The sequence below is a fragment of the Nasonia vitripennis genome, chromosome 5 (assembly GCF_009193385.2).
Source record: "Nasonia vitripennis strain AsymCx chromosome 5, Nvit_psr_1.1, whole genome shotgun sequence".
NCBI classification, from domain to species: Eukaryota; Metazoa; Arthropoda; class Insecta; order Hymenoptera; family Pteromalidae; genus Nasonia; species Nasonia vitripennis.
Genome location: NC_045761.1, coordinates 15,883,849 through 15,905,644, shown reverse-complemented (window position 1 = coordinate 15,905,644; position 21,796 = coordinate 15,883,849). Strand labels below are relative to the sequence as shown.

Sequence of the window (21,796 nt, the reverse complement as noted above, 5' to 3'; positions counted from 1 at the left end):
TTTCGAAAAAAAAAATTAATTCAAAACGGTGCGCATTATACGATTGAGTGCCGTAAAATCATACGGCAGCGCCGAAATACTCCAGATAACCTTTAATGGGACTGCACTGTTCCGAAGCAAAAGTAAAATAGGTGATTTTTTAAAAATAAGCCATATCTTCCTAAATGAAATATGAAAACCTTGCGAAAAAAATGATAGACCGTGAGTCAAACTATCACAAAAATGACAAGTTATTTTACTACTTGGCTTTGTAGTAACAAATCGAAAATTAAAAAAAATTGTTTTCTATGTCGGATGGCAAAATATTGATTCTTTGCTGCGCGGTACATTAAAATCGGACTGTTTTTGTTTGGTCAGCAAGCTTGATTATTTTTTTTCCCATACTCATGTATTTGTGAAATAATATCAACACATTTGTAGTGTACAGATTGTGCGGTTCAATTAACACGACGATTAACTATAAGAAAATGTTATTGAGTGTATTTATGTGCTTTTTGTTCTGGCACGCCTCGCTCAAAGGTAATCGACCTATAACGGTGCTGAGTGGCTCACGAGCAACTAACTTGTAAAAATATTTTATTCATCGTTCAATTAATATTTGAGAAATACAGATAAATAAATAGATAAAGGAACAGTTAAACAGTTATTTTGTTTGGAGGAAGCTACGTGCCCATGTATAGTAGTGTTCAAAAGTTCAAAACAGAGTAATAGAGTGATTTTATTACATTATATTTCAAAATTTATATAAAAAAAGGAGATATCAAGAAGAGGCGTACAAGTATCATATATTGACAAAAAGTACTCTTGAGGGAGGCGCATGAATAGGATAAAAAGATTCTTAGCAAAAGCTCAACAATATCACCGCAGTAAAAAGCTAGGGTTTAATTCCTCCAGTAACAATGAAGACAGAATCTGATGCAGAATTCATGAGTACGTAGCCTCGTGCCGGATATGCTGTGTTATATTTACACGGGTCTGGTCTGGAGAGGAATCTGAATAGTTTAATGCATTTGGCTGAATAGTACCAGTTGAGCGATAGAGGAGGCCTGCAAGAAGCAGATGACAGTCATTATAAAGCCTGAGAATGCACCAGCTTTGCTCATCAATGCTGATAAAAAGAAGGCTTGTTGGCAGAAAAACCTGCTGATCAACTACATAACCGATAACTTGAATTTGGTAATCGGAAACAAGGGATACAGCATCATGGTTAAGTCTCATCCGCATCTTTTGGATGAGATATTAAAGGCTTAGGCTCAAAAACTAACCAATAAAATGTCCCAGCAAACACCAACACCAGATGGCGATCATCAGAACAAGAAATTTAAAAAGTGGAAATAGGTGAGCATATTTTATTTTGTTAACCAATTTATATTTTTGTAAAAACTTTACCTGACAGTGGATGTTTGCTTCTTATGTTACAGGGTTGCAGAATTTATAATCAAAACCGAATACTTTATCAACAGTCAAGCATGTAGAACAATATGATAATCATAAAGAAGTTTGATGATTGCTATATGAGAGGTAGATACGAGTGTAGTTACTACTTATAGTTATGAACATTTTTTTCAAGTATTAAGAGAGATCAATATCATTCTATATAATTATAATAGAGTTAGTGATTATAAATAGTATATTACGTGCCTAGAGAGGAAAAAACTTGGACAGTCGCCTTCGGCTATGGGCTGTTCAATTTTCCTCCCGTGGTGCGTATACTATGTAACGTGGCAGTTCGACTGCACGTTACAAGTGGATAATTTGCGCCGCGCAATAGAGAGGCGACGACAACCTCGCAACGTGGCAGGTCGTACGCCTGTTGCGAATTTTGTAAGCTCTCACTTTTCCTCGCTATCGTTCCTTTCACGCTACCGTTACCCTCCGCTCAAGCTACCGTTTGTCTTTCCATGCTCTCGCTCTCGCACAATTCCCCGCTATCGTTACCCATGTATTGTGCATATTTCCTCGCTATCGCTCTCCCCTCATATTGTACCTCCCCGCTATCGTTTCCTCACGCCCGCTATCCCTATCAGCTACCGATTACTGCGTGTTACCGAGTTACCGTTAGTAAGTAAGTTAGCGATTAGGTTAAATTAGCTATTAGTAGAGTTTCCGTTAAGTAGCCGTCAGAATGCACGAGTGTGCGCGGAGAGGACGGACAAGTGTTGTGTGTCGTCGCGCGGTCGTGTCGAGGTCATCACCTCGTGAGGTGGTTTTCGGGGAGTTATTTTAGAGTACGGGTTTTTCACGACGCGGTATATGGAAAAATAAGCGTATGATGGGCCTGGGAAATCGCATAACTCGCGAGAATACGCCGCGACGGACGCGCTGGTCGTTGGGGCCGGTAGACGATCAGAGAGGCGAGGCGGGTATTCACCCGCACCGACAAGTCGGCGGACGGCGCGCTGACAAGCGTGGCGGTGGCGTCGATTGCTCGGTGGGCGCGGGTGATCTCCCCGGAAGGAGGTTAGAATTATTAAAATCGTTGCGGGGCCGCGTGTAGAAGTTCGCTCTTACTCACGATGACCTCGATCGGCGGCGTGACGTGCCGCATAGTAGTTTAGTTAGTTCAGCGTAGTGCCTCTGGACTGTAGAGGCCGCAGGTTTTCGGCAGGTTGCCGTGGTTGTTAAGAGGGAAAATGAAGAATAAATACGACATATCATATCCGCAGCAAGCCTTAATGAGTTTTATGACCCACGACCCTGTTCGATACTCCACCCCTTCCTTAGAGCTAGCCGAGCTCGTCTTCCACGCCGTGGGGTCCCAACACACGGTGGCGCTCACACGGAAAGGGGATCGCGGGATCCCTGGCAAAAACTCCTTTGCTTCTATAGTCTTAAATTATTGTGAATGTATTGTAAATATTAAGGAAAATGTATTGAATCAAGGAGTAAAGATAGAATTATAAACATAGTATTAAACTATAGAAATCCATTGACAATGTAAATTCCTAACGTTTCAAGAATCGTGTTTTTGACCATTTACAATCATTCATATCATTTTTAATTTTGTAAACAATAAACAATTACCTATTATATTGTTTTCATTCATGAAAAAGTCATTTTCAGAGGCCAGCCTTCTTCGAAAGTTGATTGTTGTATTTCCAGTGCTTGCACTGTAATTACTTTCAGTATCTTGACTTCCATTGCGACATGCATCTGTACTTTCTCCTGTTGTAGAATTAATATTCAACGACTCATCCTCAGAGGAATCATAGAAGGAAGAAAGAATGGCACTACCCTAAACGTAACAAAAATAGCACATTTTATATATTAATTCTATGGAAATTGAAAGAAGCATAAAAACGACACAAAAAAGCATCTTAAATGATTCACAAGGAAATAATTAAATTGTTTTAAAATTCATATAAAAACAAATGAGATTATTTTAACTTACCTCATCAAGGGTCGACCGATTGTTTTGTGAATCATTACCTGTCATAACGACTAATAGGTTAGATGACTACTAATTTTGACACTTACTAGTACTTGTATTAGCACAAAAACACTTTTAATAGTATATAAAAAATTGTAATTAGTATTAAGTTTTAGTAGATAAGAGTGGCCAGTCCTGCCAACAGGTACCTGCGAGTACCTCTGCGGGATTTACTGGTGCATTGCGGAGTGTAAGTCACTATTGTAATTCACTAGTGTAAATTTTCTGGTTAAATAAATAAATAAAAATAAAAAAATTATTAACGCTGTAGTATAAAAACAATGAAAAAGCTCGAAGCAAACCGATACTTGTTGAACTTTTCATGTAAACCTATGTATAAATTTCGACACATCGCCGCATACGCCATGAAGTATATCACATAGGTCTAACAAATTTCGATGGCTCCGGCTTCTAGCCAAATTCATAGTGATCACGTACGTATCATCAATTTTGTCCAAAGTTCGAACTTGTATATATATACTTCATATGTCATTCGTTATATATTATATGCATAATATAATGCACGTAGCTTAATTTCTATACCTCACGTAAATTTATTATAAAAACAGTCGGCAGCTGCAAACAATGAAAAGAAGGTCATCTTGTTTCTCGTCTAAGTGTTATTCCGTTGTTCCTTCTACTCCCTCTTAAGCTATAAAAAAGCGCCACAATACGGACACAACTATAAGCACGACTCGCCGCTCGCGTCGATCATCTTTTCTGGTCGCAGCCATCCATCCAGTCATGTCGCAGAAAGATGAGGAAACCGTGGAATGGAGGAGACTACACAATGATGAGTTACACAATCTGTACGCGTTACCAAATATTAACAGAATAATAAAATCGAGCAGATTGGGATGGGCAGGGCACGTAGCGAGAATGGGAGACGACCGTACGGCAGCGCATGTCATGAAGGGCAGGCCGATGGTAACGCGACCTCTAGGTAGACCTAGACGTAGATGGGAGGACAACGTAAAAGCGGATCTAGTAGAAATAGGACGGGTGGGTGTCGATCGGAGAGGTGCATCTTGGGTGGGGTTGACGCAAGATAGGGCAGCGTGGAAGGCTTGCGTAGATGAGGCGATGAACTTTCGAGTTCCAAATGCCATGTACAAAAAAAAAAAAAAAAATGTAGCTGCGCGATGTCTGTACATGTATTTCATCAATTTTGCTTACAAAAATATGCATAATGAATTATGAAATAGTTCATTTGTATATAACAAATAGTACTCAGTATAGTTTTACTTGGAGGTTATAAAAGTGTCAAATATTTAACAAATTTAATTTACATCTCAATTTACTAGATTTCTTATACTACGATTCTCAATTTACTACATTATTAAATAAATTTTACCTGGAATCTGAATTTTTATCTCGTTCTCAATTTCTATACTTATGTCGTCGAACGCAAGTCTTTCTAAATCCTTGCAATTTTCAGTAGCGCGAACAGCTTTGTCGTAAATTATTGGCCTTTTCTTCACCTCCTTTATTATAAATGATTCCATCTTCTAAAAAGTAGATCGTGTAGACAAAGGATATCACTTATGATCGTTCGAGCAACGTTCGAGATACTTTGAAAGCTCACCACGAGTTTTGCCGCTCAACAAACGTTGGATACAGTTTTACGGTGGCTGAAGAAAGACATACATATTGTAAGTACACTAGCGCCACCACTTCGTACAAATCTCCGAGAGAGCGCGAAAATACTTCTCACTGTACACAGTGTCGAACTTGTCATATCAAGGCGTGCGTCCTTTGTTTAGTTTTCTACTCTTTCATTTACCGAGACGCGCACAAACTGGATCAAGAGGAAATCTTCATCGTTGAGTTTATTAAACAACATCGCTTCATGTACGACACAAGCGATAATTTTAATAATCCAGATCGCCGTCGAATGACATTCTTTTCGTTAGCTAGCGAATTTAATAACAAGTTTCAGAAAAACTTGTCAGGTATGTACATTCAACGTGCTTCTATATTTACCGGTAATGAATACACATTACTTAGAAAATTTTGAATTTTAGATACTGATATTGCGAAGAAATGGAGAAACTACACATTTTTTTATCAGCGAGACACAATCACGATCACAATATGGAGTGCTGCGACGCCTTCTCTCCTCGCATCCCTCACGCATGCAGCATCCTGCAGAGGGAGCGCGCCTTCGCATTTTCTAGGAATCGGCGCGAACCTCGAAGGCGAGAAAATCGCTTTGAAATAACATAAGACGATCAGTGCTCAATTTTATCGAAGCATCAGTGCAGCTTGAACTTTTTCTTGAGAAGGTGGTCTTTTTACTATAAAGGCAAAATGAACGACGAAATCATCGAACTTTTGATTACCTTGGTTCATCAAGAGCCAATGATTTATGATAAGCAAAATCCCGATTATATACAAAGTGAATTAAAGCACCAAAAATTTGACATAATTTCGCAAGCAATTTTTCAAATTTATGGACAACATTTTACAGGTAAAAATATAATATTTTTGTGTGGAATATTTACAAAATTATCTTGGAAGATTTATAAAATTATCTGCAATAATAAAACTATGTGTGTGTGTATATATATATATATATATATATATATATATATATCAGATAAAGAATTGATGGCAAAATGGGAGTCTCTAAAGTCGAAATTTGTGGAAGAACACAAGAAAATGAATGTCTATGTTCCATCAGGTTCAGGGGCTCCAGCTACTTCAACAACTACCTGGATTTGGTACAGCACACTCATATTTTTAGAACCGTATGTACAACATCATACATTGATATCTTCCCTAAAGTTTGCAAAGCCCAAACAGTCCAAGTTCAAAAAACAACAAAAAAAATGACGATACAAAGCAGAATCTTGAATCTACTTGAGATGAGATGAATGAGTGCTTCAAAGTTTTAAAAAATCAGTCATATATCAAAAGTTTTGAAAGTGATAACTATATACCTTTCATTAAAGAAGGTTTCAAAAAAGTGCCTGACGAGTTAAAATTTGAATGTGCTGCAGAAATTATAAAATACATTAATACATTAAACAACAAAATCAAATAAAATATCTGATGCACGCAATGTCTTTAAAAAAAAAGTTTCTATTTGTCTGTTGTGTTTTTTTTACTGCAAACTACAACTTAACTTTATCAAACATCTTTTTGATCGACAGTGCGGCTTTAACGACAAAATTGATTTTTATAACATGTTCAATTTACAACTATCACTTGAAAATAAGATTTTAAATAGCAGAATGGAATTTGCCTTAAAAATAATTGCGCCATCTCAGAACTCAAAATATGTTAAAATTTGGATTTCTCTATTAAAAATATCTGAAATCAAAAGAAGAAGTTGGTGGCTAATTTTTGTTCATGGAGATTTTCTCATCATTGACATCTATGGCGATTTAGAAAATCCTGATATTTATGAGATGCATCTCATCTATTTGTACAATGAAATTAGATTTACGTACAATGAATCAGAGTTCCCACTTATGCTCATTGTTCAGGACTTTAATCAACTGAATAATAGCCCAGTGGTAAATAACTGGTTTTGCACAAAAAAAAGATGTTTATAGAATATTATGTCCAGCATCCTTTAATTTTGCAAATATAGTAAAGAATGAGGTGGAAATGAAGCTTGAGGATCATATGTACATAAGCGAACAAGATGTAAGAGACACCGTTGATTTCGACAAAGCACGTTATAACTATAGATTATTATTATTTTTTTTTTGTACATGGCATTTGGAACTCGAAAGTTCATCGCCTCATCTACGCAAGCCTTCCACGCTGCCCTATCTTGTGTCAACCCCACCCAAGATGCACCTCTCCGATCGACACCCACCCGTCCTATTTCTACTAGATCCGCTTTTACGTTGTCCTCCCATCTACGTCTAGGTCTACCTAGAGGTCGCGTTACCATCGGCCTGCCCTTCATGACACGCGCTGCCGTACGGTCGTCTCCCATTCTCGCTACGTGCCCTGCCCATCCCAATCTGCGCGATTTTATTATTCTGTTAATATTTGGTGACGCGTACAGATTGTGTAACTCATCATTGTGTAGTCTCCTCCATTCCCCGGTTTCCTCATCTTTCTTCGGCCCGTATATTTTTCGCAAGACTTTATTTTCAAATACCCTAAAACGGTTGTCCGCCTGCTTAGTGAGAGCCCACGTTTCGCACCCGTACAGAACCACCGGCAGTATTATTGTCCTGTATATTCTTATTTTAACGTTTTTAGACAACAGCCTCGACTTAAGTAAATTACTCACGGCGTAGAAGCAAGCATTACCCGAATGGAGTCTCTTATTTATTTCGACATTAATCTCGTTTCTATCATTTATGGTCGTACCCAGATACCTGAATTCGCTAACCTTTTCAAAAGTAAAATTCCCAACTCTGAGATCTTCCTCCACTCTGCAGATGCCTAGCTTATCCACAATCATGTCTTTGTTTTTGATTCACTCACTTCTAACCCTGTATACTCCACCGCTTTTATGAGGATTTCCGCGTTTCTTGCTACCGTTTCCCTACAATCCCCCAGTATATCCAAATCATCTGCGTAGCCTAGTATCAGCGTTGTTCCATTAAGCGTTGCGCCCATCTGGCTAACCTGCATTTTTCTAACGGCACACTCTAACGTTAAGTTGAACAGCACCGTAGAGAGCCCATCCCCTTGTTTTAAACCATCGCGTATCATGAAGGGTTCTGATACATTACCGCCTACTCGGACCTTTCCCGTGCTTCCGTTCAGACATATTTGAATTAATCTCACGAGTTTTTTCGGTACACCGAGAAGTACTAGAATTTGATACATTTTGCTTCGCTTAATAGAGTCGTACGCTTTTTTAAAATCTATAAATAGTTGGTGTATGGTTTCGCAAAATTCCCACTGATAATCTCCTACTATATCTTCCGCGAATGGAGTAAGTCTAGCTTGTATTACGTTTGACAGAACTTTGTAGCACGTTGCTAAAAGTGAAATACCCCTATAGTTATTGCAGTCGGTCTTATCCCCCTTTTCAAAAATCGGTATAATGATAGATTCCTTCCAATTTTCGGGTATTGTTTCATTTTTCCAGATGGCACATACTAGTTTATAGATTTTGAAAGTGAGCTCGACGCCCCCATATTTGAGTAACTCAGCTGGTATAGAGTCATTTCCCGCGGCTTTGTTGTTTTTTAGTTTTTTAATCGCGGCCTCTACTTCTTGGTAGCTCGGTTCCTCCACGTGGGGTTCAGCAGTGTGAATTTCGTCCCCTAATTCTTCGCTATTTTCGTTCACGTCTAATAATTTATCGAAATAATTTTTCCACAGCGACAGTAATTCGTTGTCATTTGTTACGAGGTCCCCGTTTTCGTCCTTCATCAATTGCGCTCTACTCCTAAAACCATTTCTGATGGCGTTAATCGCTCTGTACATTTCGCGGGGTTATTTTCCTTACTGTTAGTTTCTATTCTCCTAATAAGATTCTTTTGATACTCCCGCTTCTTATTTCTGTAGATCGCGCTCGTCTGTTTCCTTACGTTAGAATACTCTTCTACGGTCCTATCGCTTCTATTTTGTAAGCTATTTTGTAGCTTTGGCTTTTTCTTTTTACCCAGTACTTTGTTCGCGGCCTCTTTTACCGTTTTATCGATGTCCCCCCATAAGCTATTCGGTTCGTCATTCTCCTCCGGCGATGTGTTTGCTTCTTCAAGTGCCTGAAACCTGTTATTAATTTCTATCTGGTACCTAATTCGCTCTGTTCTATCTCGTAGTTTCTCAATATCGAAGCTTTCTACCTTGTTTGCTCGCTTACTATTTTGATTCGCTACTAGTCTAGCTCTTAATTTGGCTACTACTAGGAAGTGGTCCGAGTCGCTATCTGCTCCTCCGTAAGCCCTTACGTCAAGAACATTAGTATGACGTCTTTTTTCAATGAGGAAATGATCAATTTGGTTCTGTGTGGCCCCGTCCGGCGATGTCCACGTTGCCTTGTGTATGTTCTTGTGCTTAAAACACGTAGTTTTGATTATAAGATCTTTTGCCGCCGCGAAATTTATGACCCTAATACCGTTATCATTGCTGGCTTCGTGCAGGCTTTCCTTTCCTATAGTAGGCCTAAACATTTCCCCCGTACCTATTTTAGCATTGAAATCGCCTAATACTATTCTTGTGTCGTAAGACGTGAACTGGTCGATTACCTGCTCTAAAGTTTCGTAATAGAGATCCTTAGCTTCTTCTTCTTTGTCCTCCGTAGGACAGTGTACATTAATAAATACATATCTATACCATTCACCTTCGATAATGATGTACGAGAGCCTATCATTGACGGATTTGAAACTTTTAACCGAATGTATGATGCTTTTGCTTACGAGAAATCCGGTGCCTAGAGATCCCCCACTCCCGGCCCCATATAGGTACGTGAAGTTACCCGATGCTAGTACTCCGCCATCTGGCCTCCGCGATTCCTGTATTGCTACGAAATCTAGATTGTACCTATCAGCTTCCTTTTCGAGTTCTTTAAACGCACCTGCTCTGTATAGACTGCGAACATTCCAAGTTCCGACCCTTAAGTCCCTTTTGGTTCGGATTTGATTTTTTTGAGCCATGATGTTATGTTAAACCCGCGCGCTTTGGATCCTGTTCCGATCGCAGGTGAGTCCACCGTTCTAGAGGTGATTACCCCCATACCTCTCTAGAACTAAGTATGAGAGCTTTCCGACTTTGACGAGGACAGTGTCAATTCGTCGTCAGACACACTACGGTTTCATTCTCGCATCTTAACGCCCCCCTGCAAGGCAGCGCGCCTTCGCTGGCATCGTTACCGCGTAAGACCAGGTGACGAATCATTCTACACATCCCCTTTCGGGGCAGTTGTCATCGCTCCCGCATCCTCCTCGGCAGCAGGATTTTTGCCAATTTTTGTAATGTGTGATGAAAGAGATAGATTGAGAGATAAGAGATAATGTGAAGTGTTTTTGTTGTTGTGGTGCTTGCGTAGTGTTTCTAGATGAATGCGTTCGACAGTGTGGGCTCATCACACCCACGCCTGTTCCTATCGGCTGTCCGCGGCTGCTTATTCAATTTATTCGCAGCTAACCTCTTTCTCAGGGGCTGTTCCTCTATCCGCAACCTAAGGACGCGCTGTGTAGTGGTGATAGGCACCCACCCGTCCGATCTGGACGACAACGCCCAAGACCCGCTTAGGGTAGCGGCATTGTAACAGATAACTATAGATTATACAAAAAAATTTTCGATATGTATGTCCAGGCAATGTACAAGCATCTTTCTATATAAAATATGTCTCTGAATTATAAAAAATCAAACTATATTTTAAATTTAATCTATAAATAATAATAATAATTTAAGATTTTAAAAAAGTTATATTTTCCCTATTATGGTTTAAAAGTATTATTTTTAATAACAAACTATTATGCTTGTTATTTAATAATAGACTAATGTATCATATTAACATCGAGTATAACATTATTGTAAAACAATAACATTGTACATATTATTGTTAAACAATAAAATAAAGTGCTTACTTCCTGTGCTTGCCTGTGTTTTTATAAACTGCATCAAGAACGATGGCTTTTCTCTCTTCTCTACCACCAATTTGTTTTTTCGTTGTTTATCTAACTGCAAATGTACACCATTTGAATCCAAGTCTTTGTCATTACGTTGATTTATTAATTTTATTGAAAGTGCAATAGATACACTTCATCAGTTTCTCATTTTCAAGCATATACTGGTACTCCAACTTAAGTCATCGCTACAACAACATGGTCTTGTGCACTGAATATTTTTTATGTTTTTCCGTTCTTCTTTTAAATTCTTATAATGATATTGAATTAGATATGTGCATCTTGCCAAGGTACAGCTCCAACTGGAGCAGTGAAAAACTGCGATAACAGATTTCTTTGTACTGTAGGTATTGTTCTTACTTCCGGCTGATTATGGTAATTTAAATGAATATTTTCATTCTGGTGTGGTAAGCTTGCACTGAGAATGTAATTGTGCAAACACATAGCAGCTACAGCAATGCTTTTTGATGTTGATATATCAAATTTCAAGGGCTGTCTTAAAATTTGATATCTAGATGTTAATATACCAAAGCACACTCGATGGTCAATCGAGCTCTTTTTAGTCGATAGTTGAAAATCCTTTCTGCATAACCTAATCCTTATTTACGACTATAAGGCTTCAGTAAGTTGTTACTCGTTCCAAAAATTTCATCAGCAACAAATGCTAATGGTAAATTATCTGTATTAGGCAGTGGCAGGCTTACAGGAGTATCTAATTCGTTATTTCTTATTTTTGTGTTTAAATCTGTGTATGCAAAAATACTTGCATCACTACATGAACCTGTAAAATACATATTACTTAGAAAATAATAAATTCTTATTTTAAATGTATGTTATTATACTCTATAAATAAATACGTTGTAAACGAATCTATTACCATAGTCACCAAGATTGAACCATGTGAATCGATAGTGTGCATCACAGAGGGCTAGCATGACAAAACTATAAAACTTTTGATAGTTGAAAAACACACTGCCAGATTTAGGTGGACAATCTATTTGGAAATGTTTTCCATCTAATGCTCCAATACAGTTGGGAAACTGTCATTTGATCAAATATTGATGTACAATCTCTAGCCACCTTTCTCTGTTAGGAAATTCTACGTAAATTGGCATCAATACCACACTTATTGCATTGCATACTTCAGGAATCATACGATATAAAATTTCTTTTGATATCCGGAACAGCCAAGATGTGATAGCTACATTGCTTCCATTACCTAATAAACTATATTATATAATTTACACAATATTTCTTATAGGTATTTTATAAACTAAATTATCACTCTATTAAATACTTGTTTATTTTATTTACCAGAGAACTGCTGCTAACCATAACATGGATGGAAGTGAAGGTCTAAAACTTATTTTTCTTAATCTCTCTTCTACTAAAGTGTGCAAATTGATAAATTGCTCTATAGTCATTTTTGTAAATTTATGAAATTCATTATGGTCCGTCAAGGCAAAATATTCAAATAATGTACTGAAAGCTCCATATTTATTTCTTATAGGCACAGTCAAATATGGTCGAACCCACCATCTCCTTAAATTCTTTTTCTTTTTTTTTAATAAGTTTCAACTTTATGCAAATGTCTATTAAATTGATACATTTTTCTAATGCACAAATTTTTTGTTCAATACTCAATATAACTGAATTATTTATTTATTTTAATGTAAAGTTTCGCTACTTTTTTAAAAACATTAAGTCAGTCGAAAACTGTTCACCAGCTGTGTACCTAAGCTATCATCCACAGATTATATCATATTCGTGAGTGATTGCGTGTGCAATAATCTGAAGCTATTAAGACACGAACGGAATCGGAACAGACGGATGGGAACAACATAGCAGAGCATAGTAGGGGTGTGTTCCAGAGGGAACGCCAGCATCGGTACAGCAGTCCAGTCCGCGTTCGAAATTCCGCTGCTGTACTGTTACTGTGAAATCGTTCCGCGTCAGCTGTTTGCATGGTATCTTTTTTTCATGGTGCTGTAAAAGTTATTACCAAATTAGTATGGCAAATTATACAGAGAAAATTACTTTTTATGACCCCGCAACGCACGAAAACATTATTCTTCGTGTAACTGAAGAGACTGCTAGAAGGGCTAAAGAAGGTTAGAAATTTTTTGCATATTTTTGTTTATTTTAAGGTTATAATAAATAAAGTACAGGAAGTTCATCAATTAGTTTATTATTTGAGAACATATTGATATCTTTTTACAAGGTATATAAAAAAATTTGTTGTAATTCCAGACCTCAATTACAAAACCCAACTTGAGAAAAGAACGATCCATACTCTTCGACAGAAGAAAAAAGTAATATCTCAGAGTAAAGAAATAGAATTTGTTACACTGAAATTAAAGTAAGATGTAACAGAGTATAATCTACAAGTCACTCCGTCAGATTGTGCAAGAGCAAAGAAAGGTTAGTTTCAAAAAATTTGATATTAAATGATAATTATTCAATATATAAAATAATAAAATATATTTCTATGTCCATAGATTTGTTGTTTGCAACCAAATTATTAGAAGAATACAAAGCTGCTGTTGTTAAACAGTCAGAAAATGCAGTGTTGACAAATTTCACAAAAGATGATGTTTCTGCGATTGCTAGTAGTAGTCAATTAGTACCAAATAACAATGAGAAAACTGGAATGCCTTTAAATCGCACTAAATTGATACCTCTGCAATTGTTTGAAGAAGACGCCGGTATCATGTATACCCTACAACTATCTCCTGATCTACATAGTCGTGCTGTGAATGGTAATTTAGACTTATATTTATCGATCAATTTAAATTTTTGTATAAATTTAGTGTTTGTTCCAAATTTGTTTATGGTTCTTTATTTATAGACATAATCTTTGCCCAGAAATTACTAAATGATTATAAGAAAAGTCAAAATAACAAGCCTTTACCATTGCTAAATCAGGAATCGTATGAGGAGAAATTGGAATATGAAATGAATTATGAGGATTTAGAAAACATAGAAAAAAATGACGTTAAGGAAAATGAATCTACAGAGAATACCAAACAAAGTATATTTTATTACTGTTCTACTAGCGAATATTGACTGACTGTTAAATATTACTATATATTATATATATATATATATATATATATATATACTTTAAAATTAATATAAATAAATATGATTATTACTTTTCCAGATAGCGCTTATAAATGGAACGAAAAAGATGGTAAATTATTACTTGCCTTTTACAAAGAAAGTCAAGAGAAATTTGATAATGGGAGTTTAACAAGCAAAAAATTTTACACAAACATAGTTAACAAACTCAAGGAGAAAGGTTATACTGTTACAATGAAACAATGCATCACCAAAATGGATTGTTTTAAACGGTCATAAAAAAGTTAAGGACCACAACGCACAGTCAGGCAATGAACCTAGATCTTGTGAATTCTTCGATGTAAGATTTAATTTATATACAAAAATAATTTATGTAAGAATTTATTCATCTTATATAATAAATAACATTTTTAAGTTATTAGATGAAATGTTTCACAAAAAGCCTTGGATTAAGCCTCTATCAAATGCTGGATCAAACATTCCAATGGGTAATATGGATGAAGCTGATGATGACAAACCTGAAAATAGTAAGTTTTTCTAGAATATGTTAAAAGACTTAAATTTATTGTGGTCTTAATATTTTTTTTAATACTACTTATGATTTTTTTAGAACGTCGCAGAGTTAGTAATGAGACTGAGCAAGCAAAATATTTTAAGCAATGTTTAGAGGAGAAGCGATTAAAAAGGGAGGCTCAGACTCGCTACATGGAAGAAAAACTTACGATTTTGAGAGATATTGCAAATAAGTTTACTAAAAAAATGAATAAGTCTAGTTTAAAGACTGATTACAAAGATTACGATTTTGAGAGATATCGCAAATAAGTTTCCTAAAAAAATGAATAAGTCTAGTTTGAAGACTGATTACAAAGATTATTCGAAAAAATAATTATTACAATAATTAATAATTAAAATAATTTTTTTTACATTACATGAGTACTACAAAAAATACTCTAATGAGAAAATACTGGTGATATAATTATTAGTTCTATTTATAATTAAGTAATGTTATGGGCTACGTTATAGAGAAAAACCGTATATAACTATAACTGAACTTATAATAAGAACTTTGTAATGTTCAAGAGGTTACAACTGCAAACAGTACAAACAGAATCAGCTGACGCGGAACGATTTCACAGTAACAGCACAGCACCGGAATTTCGAACGCGGACCGGACTGCTGTACCGCTGCTGGCGTTCCCTCTTACTGGAACACACCCTAGAGCATAGCATAGCAGAGCTCCTATGTACATTGCCCCTTATGTAGACGCAGCCATGGCCGCGGAGAGAGGGAACGAGCGCGTGAGCCTCGGCGAGAGAGAGAGAGAGAGAGCCGCGCAGCTGACTCACGTAAAGACGCGTCGACACTCGCAAGTGTCGTTGGAAAATATGGCGCGTCGCCACTAGCAGTTTCCGTACTATTCGTTATCGTCGCGAATGACCGCGTTAGGTGGCGTCACGATGAGACAATAGTGCCAATTCGTAATTGGCGCCGCAGGACGCCATTAATATTCATTATGACTCGCATTCGTTCGCGCGGGAGAAATAATATATAGAGGGCGTTCCGAATGCGTCTCTTCCGGGACGCGCAGGGTCTTGCGCCGCGATGAAGCTTCCTCAGCGTTCAATTCGTCGTCAACCCTGGAGCCGAACAGTTGGAGCAGTCGAAGTAGTAGTCCTTCGTTGTAAAGTCGTAGAGTCGTACGTATGGAGTTGTCGAATCGCGAGTTCGTAGAGTCGCGAGTGTTCGCTTAAATCACGAACGAAGTTGTCACGAAAGAGATCGCGTTTTCTCGCCGTTTTGTTGTTGTATGAACCGCGCAAAATAAGCCAACAAGTATTGTCCGTTCCGGTTAGATGACGCGATCGCGGAGTCTGGATGGAGAGAGGTAAGGCGAACGGGACAAATTGTATTTTGGATCGTGGCGTCAATAAGTCGAGGACTAAATAATAGACTCGAAACGCGAAGCAGATAGCGACAACATATCAGAGAAAACTCTGGTTAGCGCCGGCATCAGGCCATTGCGACCGAGGATTCCTTCCTCCTATCATTGCACCACAACGGGCCTCTGAGTCTCGGTTGTTCTCGCAATTTTCAGGAAACCAAGGGATTGAGACCACGGTCCACGGTTCAAATCATAGACGTTGCATTACCCAGGATTTCCTCCAGAGGCGAGTTGTCAATCGCCATCTTAGTCGAGCCGCGTCGGTTAAAAGGACGCCACCGCCATTTTAGACCACTGAAGTGTGAATATCGCGGAGAAGTACTGAATAAAGTGTTGAATCGGTTGTTTTTGGAGAATATTGAGAAGTCGCGTGATTATTAAAAGTTGTTAATCGAATTTAGGAGTCGCGTTTTGAAGCACAGAAAGATTCTCGTACTATTGAAGGTAAATCGCGTCCTCGAGACTAATTGTGCCGTAATTATGAAGTAACATCGACCGCCGTTTGGCGATAACACGAAAGCCTAAAGCAATCATCAACCGTGACAAATCTTTGACCGTGGGAAAAGATTGTGACCATATCTAATACACCCGGGGGTTGAAGAATATATTATGACATTTTCGTACAGCACAAACAATATTGAGTGAAGATTATTTCAACCATTAGCCACGCCAGGCATACCTGTTCCTAGACCTACACGTTGTCCCCTTCTGTAGATGTAAGAGTCAGCGGTACGGAGATCGAAGTAAAAACTAGTGTAAACTGATTGTTTGCCTCACCAGAATCAGTTATAAAAAGCGCAACATCACAGTATTCATTAATGATATTTTTTAACACAGTTGAATTTGTGAAAACAAAATGGAAGGTGCAGAAGAGCCATTAGTTTATGCAAAAGCAAGGTTCATTGAGGTTGGGTACCGAGACAACATTCCGATTGCAGATATTATTGAATTTCAAGATAATCTGCCAAAACACAAACATGATTGTGATACTCAGCATATATATACGTGCTGGTACAAAAATGACAAGAACCCAGAATTACATAAATATGGAATCCAAATTGCAGCTTTTATTAGTAAGTAGTTTTTATGATTTAATTAGTTAATGAAAAATGAAGGACCTTGGTAGAAGTGTTCAGCAGTATTTGGCCAGTCGCTTCCCAGTGAATACACGATTTTCGACAGTTTTTTATCTATGTCACTGGCTAAGTACTGCTGAATACACTACAGTGTCTTTTATTAAATCTGAAAGTTAAAAAAATAAATATTATCAGTGTTTTATGTTACAAAATTCAATTATAAAATGGAATATAAATACTTGATTGATATTTTTAATATTTGTTTTCTATCACGGAAATATATCAAACTTTACAATATATGATTCATTTCGCGCTCATATAAATTTCAAAATTGCCGCGGTTTCGTCGCCAACTTCCTTTTAAAATTCACTTCATCCGGTCATGACTTTTGTATATAGGGGTACTTGTGAAATTGTGCAGAAACAGGCTGCAAATATAACAGTTCGTTTAACTTTCCTAGTTCGCACTTTCAGATTGACCCCTATGGCTTTTGCGGCAAAATTCTCATATAGGTCAATCTGAAAGTGCAAACTAGGAAAGTTAAACGAACTGTTATATTTGCAGCCTGTTTCTGCACAATTTCACAAGTATCTGTGCAAAAATTAGATATGTAACTTAAATACAGTCCGTATAATACCATAATATAAAGTAGTTTAGCTATCGTCTCTGTCCAGATCTCATGCTCATGTGCAAATATTTTTGAAAATCACTTCCAGAGCTAATCGCTGGTTATATTTGAAATATATAACACCTCTTCTTTGTAATATTTGACACAAGTATGTCAGAATAGCACATGTCAGTGTATCCTGGGTCTGTTTTTCATACTTTTGTAAGTGTAGGGTTACGTTGCCAATTTTCAATTCAGACATTTTAAGATTACACTTTCATTAATCAATGATTGATTGGACACTGAATAAAAGTAAATAAAGTTGTCACTGCCCAGTTACTAGTCTACTGAGCAGTTTCACTGCTCTATTTTCTACCAGGGAAAGGTATTTTTTAATTAATTTTTCTTACATATAGCTGAAAGAGAAGTACACGACAACAAACGTATGAAGTTTCCCTTCCCACAGGACAGCTTAGTCAACCGCTATTACACAAAAGATTCATCCGAAGACGAAAGGGTGGATAAGAAGAATGAAGATTTTTTTTTTTTTTTTTACATGGCATTTGGAACTCGAAAGTTCATCGCCTCATCTACGCAAGCCTTCCACGCTGCCCTATCTTGTGTCAACCCCACCCAAGATGCACCTCTCCGATCGACACCCACCCGTCCTATTTCTACTAGATCCGCTTTTACGTTGTCCTCCCATCTACGTCTAGGTCTACCTAGAGGTCGCGTTACCATCGGCCTGCCCTTCATGACACGAGCTGCCGTACGGTCGTCTCCCATTCTCTCTACGTGCCCTGCCCATCCCAATCTGCGCGATTTTATTATTCTGTTAATATTTGGTGGCGCGTACAGATTGTGTAACTCATCATTGTGTAGTCTCCTCCATTCCCCGGTTTCCTCATCTTTCTTCGGCCCGTATATTTTTCGCAAGACTTTATTTTCAAATACCCTAAAACGGTTGTCCGCCTGCTTAGTGAGAGCCCACGTTTCGCACCCGTACAGAACCACCGGCAGTATTATTGTCCTGTATATTCTTATTTTAACGTTTTTAGACAACAGCCTCGACTTAAGTAAATTACTCACGGCGTAGAAGCAAGCATTACCCGAATGGAGTCTCTTATTTATTTCGACATTAATCTCGTTTCTATCATTTATGGTCGTACCCAGATACCTGAATTCGCTAACCTTTTCAAAAGTAAAATTCCCAACTCTGAGATCTTCCTCCCCTCTGCAGATGCCTAGCTTATCCACAATCATGTACTTTGTTTTTGATTCACTCACTTCTAACCCTGCATACTCCACCGCTTTTATGAGGATTTCCGCGTTTCTTGCTACCGTTTCCCTACAATCCCCCAGTATATCCAAATCATCTGCGTAGCCTAGTATCAGCGTTGTTCCATTAAGCGTTGCGCCCATCTGGCTAACCTGCATTTTTCTAACGGCACACTCTAACGTTAAGTTGAACAGCACCGTAGAGAGCCCATCCCCTTGTTTTAAACCATCGCGTATCATGAAGGGTTCTGATACATTACCGCCTACTCGGACCTTTCCCGTGCTTCCGTTCAGACATATTTGAATTAATCTCACGAGTTTTTTCGGTATACCGAGAAGTACTAGAATTTGATACACTTTGCTTCGCTTAATAGAGTCGTACGCTTTTTTAAAATCTATAAATAGTTGGTGTATGGTTTCGCAAAATTCCCACTTTTTCTCTAACAACTGTCTTATGGTAAACATTTGATCGCTCGTCGATCTGTTGCGCCGAAATCCGCACTGATAATCTCCTACTATATCTTCCGCGAATGGAGTGAGTCTAGCTTGTATTACGTTTGACAGAACTTTGTAGCACGTTGCTAAAAGTGAAATACCCCTATAGTTATTGCAGTCTGTCTTATCCCCCTTTTTAAAAATCGGTATAATGATAGATTCCTTCCAATTTTCGGGTATTGTTTCATTTTTCCAGATGGCACATACTAGTTTATAGATTTTGAAAGTGAGCTCGACGCCCCATATTTGACTAACTCAGCTGGTATAGAGTCATTTCCCGCGGCTTTGTTGTTTTTTAGTTTTTTAATCGCGGCCTCTACTTCTTGGTAGCTCGGTTCCTCCACGTGGGGTTCAGCAGTGTGAATTTCGTCCCCTAATTCTTCGCTATTTTCGTGCACGTCTAATAATTTATCGAAATAATTTTTCCACAGCGACAGTAAGTCGTTGTCATTTGTTACGAGGTCCCCGTTTTCGTCCTTCATCAATTGCGCTCTATTCCTAAAACCCTTTCTGATGGCGTTAGTCCCTCTGTACATTTCGCGGGGGTTATTTTAATTTAATTTTAATAATTTGTGATTAAACATTGATTACCTACTTCATTATTAATACAAAATTCCGTTTTTACTAAAATAATATTTTCAATAATAATATACCTCTGTCGATAATAATAACAAAAAAAAATCATGGGTCTTAAACAATTGTATTTTGACAATAAATGATATATCAATAAACACCAATAATAATAAGATACTTATATTGTGCCAGAATCGATGTCAACATATTGATAGCAGGCGTAATCGGCACACGTGACCGCAAATTGGCGACATGTCTGACTGCACATTGCACGCATTTCCGCAGCATTTGCGGAAAATTAATATTAATTCGCGCCGCGTTTTGTTATGTGCCAATACGCATAATAATGATAAAATTATCATATTAAATTTCTAATTAATGTACATACATGTATTAACCACAGCTTATGTAGAGTAATAAAAAACAATAATGGTGATCACACACATATTATAGTTATAAGACAATATAAGTATCTTATTATTATTGGTGTTTATTGATATATCATTTATTGTCAAAATACAATTGTTTAAGACCCATGATTTTTTTTTGTTATTATTATCGACAGAGGTATATTATTATTGAAAATATTATTTTAGTAAGAACGGAATTTTTTATTAATAATGAAGTAGGTAGGTAATCAATGTTTAATCACAAATTAGTGAGAAGATTTATTATTATAAAAAAATGTGTAAATTTCTTTTCAATTTGTCCGATTTCAAATAGATCTATATTCCGGGGTTCCGCCATTTTTATACTTGTGCGCGGCTATATAATACACATATACTTCGACATCGCTCTTTTTGCTTACAACCGTTATCACGTTAACAGCAAAAAACTTTACGCTTTGAATAATAGTTGACTAACAATAATTATTCAATGTTTGCAGTAGCTACAACAATAGCATTTCATTTGGTAAGTTAAGCTATGTATTAAGTGTTATTAATTGTAACGTTTTATCAATTGCGTAAAATGCGGTTGGAAAAAGTTTGATTTGTTAGGTTAACTTTTAGTTATCATCATTTCACAAAATTAGAGACTTATTAACTTTAACTTGTATATTAGTAAAATCGATTATTATGTCATTTCACCGCGTATATATACATATGATTAATTAATATATCACGAAAAAAAAGCCGACGATACGTGATGTTATGTATAAGTTCATTTTTATCTCCTTGACAGTTGCAGATATCAATATATCTCTTTTGAGCCAACTTGTACTTCTCTGCAACCACCTTTATACTGTTTAATTATATCATAATTTTATTAAACATTTTATAAATCTCTTAAGATTGTCTTTCACTATTTTGAGAAACACTTCTACTGGAGGACATCGCAGACTTGTAGTCTATTTATTGAGGCTTGGACCCTCTTCATCGAGGCCTTCGACTAACTGAAGGTAAAACAATGATGGTTCAATTATAATTTAAGATTATCTAGGTGATTAAGCTTGTCGTTTACATTCAATTGGTTATGACACTCTTGCCAATTGCCAATGCATAAAATTTAGAAATATTAATTGATCATTTTTCTTTTTTCAGCTAAATTACAAGTATTTTTTTTTTTAACACATTTAATTCAAGTATAGACATTAAAACTGTTACAATGACGCTACCCTAAGCGGGTCTTGGGCGTTGTCGTCAGATCGGACGGGTGGGTGCCTATCACCACTACACAGCGCGTCCTTAGGTTGCGGATAGAGGAGCAGCCCCTGAGAAAGAGGTTAGCTGCGAATAAATTGAATAAGCAGCCGCGGACAGC

At 37.2% G+C, this 21,796-nt stretch overlaps 2 protein-coding genes across 2 annotated transcripts; one reads left to right on the top strand and one right to left on the bottom strand.

Moving 5' to 3' along the window:
* Window positions 1-11,582: 11,582 nt before the first annotated feature.
* On the bottom strand, window positions 11,583-12,407 carry LOC107981720. Its single transcript, XM_016988144.2, has 4 exons — window positions 12,298-12,407; window positions 12,105-12,210; window positions 11,861-12,023; window positions 11,583-11,764 (listed from the first exon to the last, which is right to left on the bottom strand). Exons 1-4 carry the CDS (start codon window positions 12,405-12,407, stop codon window positions 11,583-11,585), a joined length of 561 nt encoding a protein of 186 aa, XP_016843633.2.
* A 587-nt stretch (window positions 12,408-12,994) lies between these two features.
* On the top strand, window positions 12,995-14,947 carry LOC116417839. Its single transcript, XM_031932968.1, has 6 exons — window positions 12,995-13,094; window positions 13,482-13,742; window positions 13,832-14,014; window positions 14,147-14,404; window positions 14,480-14,591; window positions 14,675-14,947. The coding sequence occupies exons 1-4, from the start codon at window positions 12,995-12,997 to the stop codon at window positions 14,341-14,343; spliced, it is 741 nt and encodes a 246-aa protein (XP_031788828.1). The 3' UTR covers window positions 14,344-14,404; window positions 14,480-14,591; window positions 14,675-14,947.
* Window positions 14,948-21,796: the final 6,849 nt, after the last annotated feature.

Bases quoted from the DNA above. Each gene is read 5' to 3' on its own strand.
- LOC107981720 (XM_016988144.2), bottom strand. From the start codon at position 12,407: ATGACTATAGAGCAATTTATCAATTTGCACACTTTAGTAGAAGAGAGA. The intron at 12,211-12,297 runs GTAAATAAAATA...TATATAATATAG, and splicing joins TGGTTAGCAGCAGTTCTCTG to TTTATTAGGTAATGGAAGCA. The intron at 12,024-12,104 runs GTATTGATGCCA...ATCAAATGACAG, and splicing joins TATGCAATGCAATAAGTGTG to TTTCCCAACTGTATTGGAGC.
- LOC116417839 (XM_031932968.1), top strand. From the start codon at position 12,995: ATGGCAAATTATACAGAGAAAATTACTTTTTATGACCCCGCAACGCAC. The intron at 13,743-13,831 runs GTAATTTAGACT...CTTTATTTATAG, and splicing joins ACATAGTCGTGCTGTGAATG to ACATAATCTTTGCCCAGAAA. The intron at 14,015-14,146 runs GTATATTTTATT...TTACTTTTCCAG, and splicing joins TACAGAGAATACCAAACAAA to ATAGCGCTTATAAATGGAAC.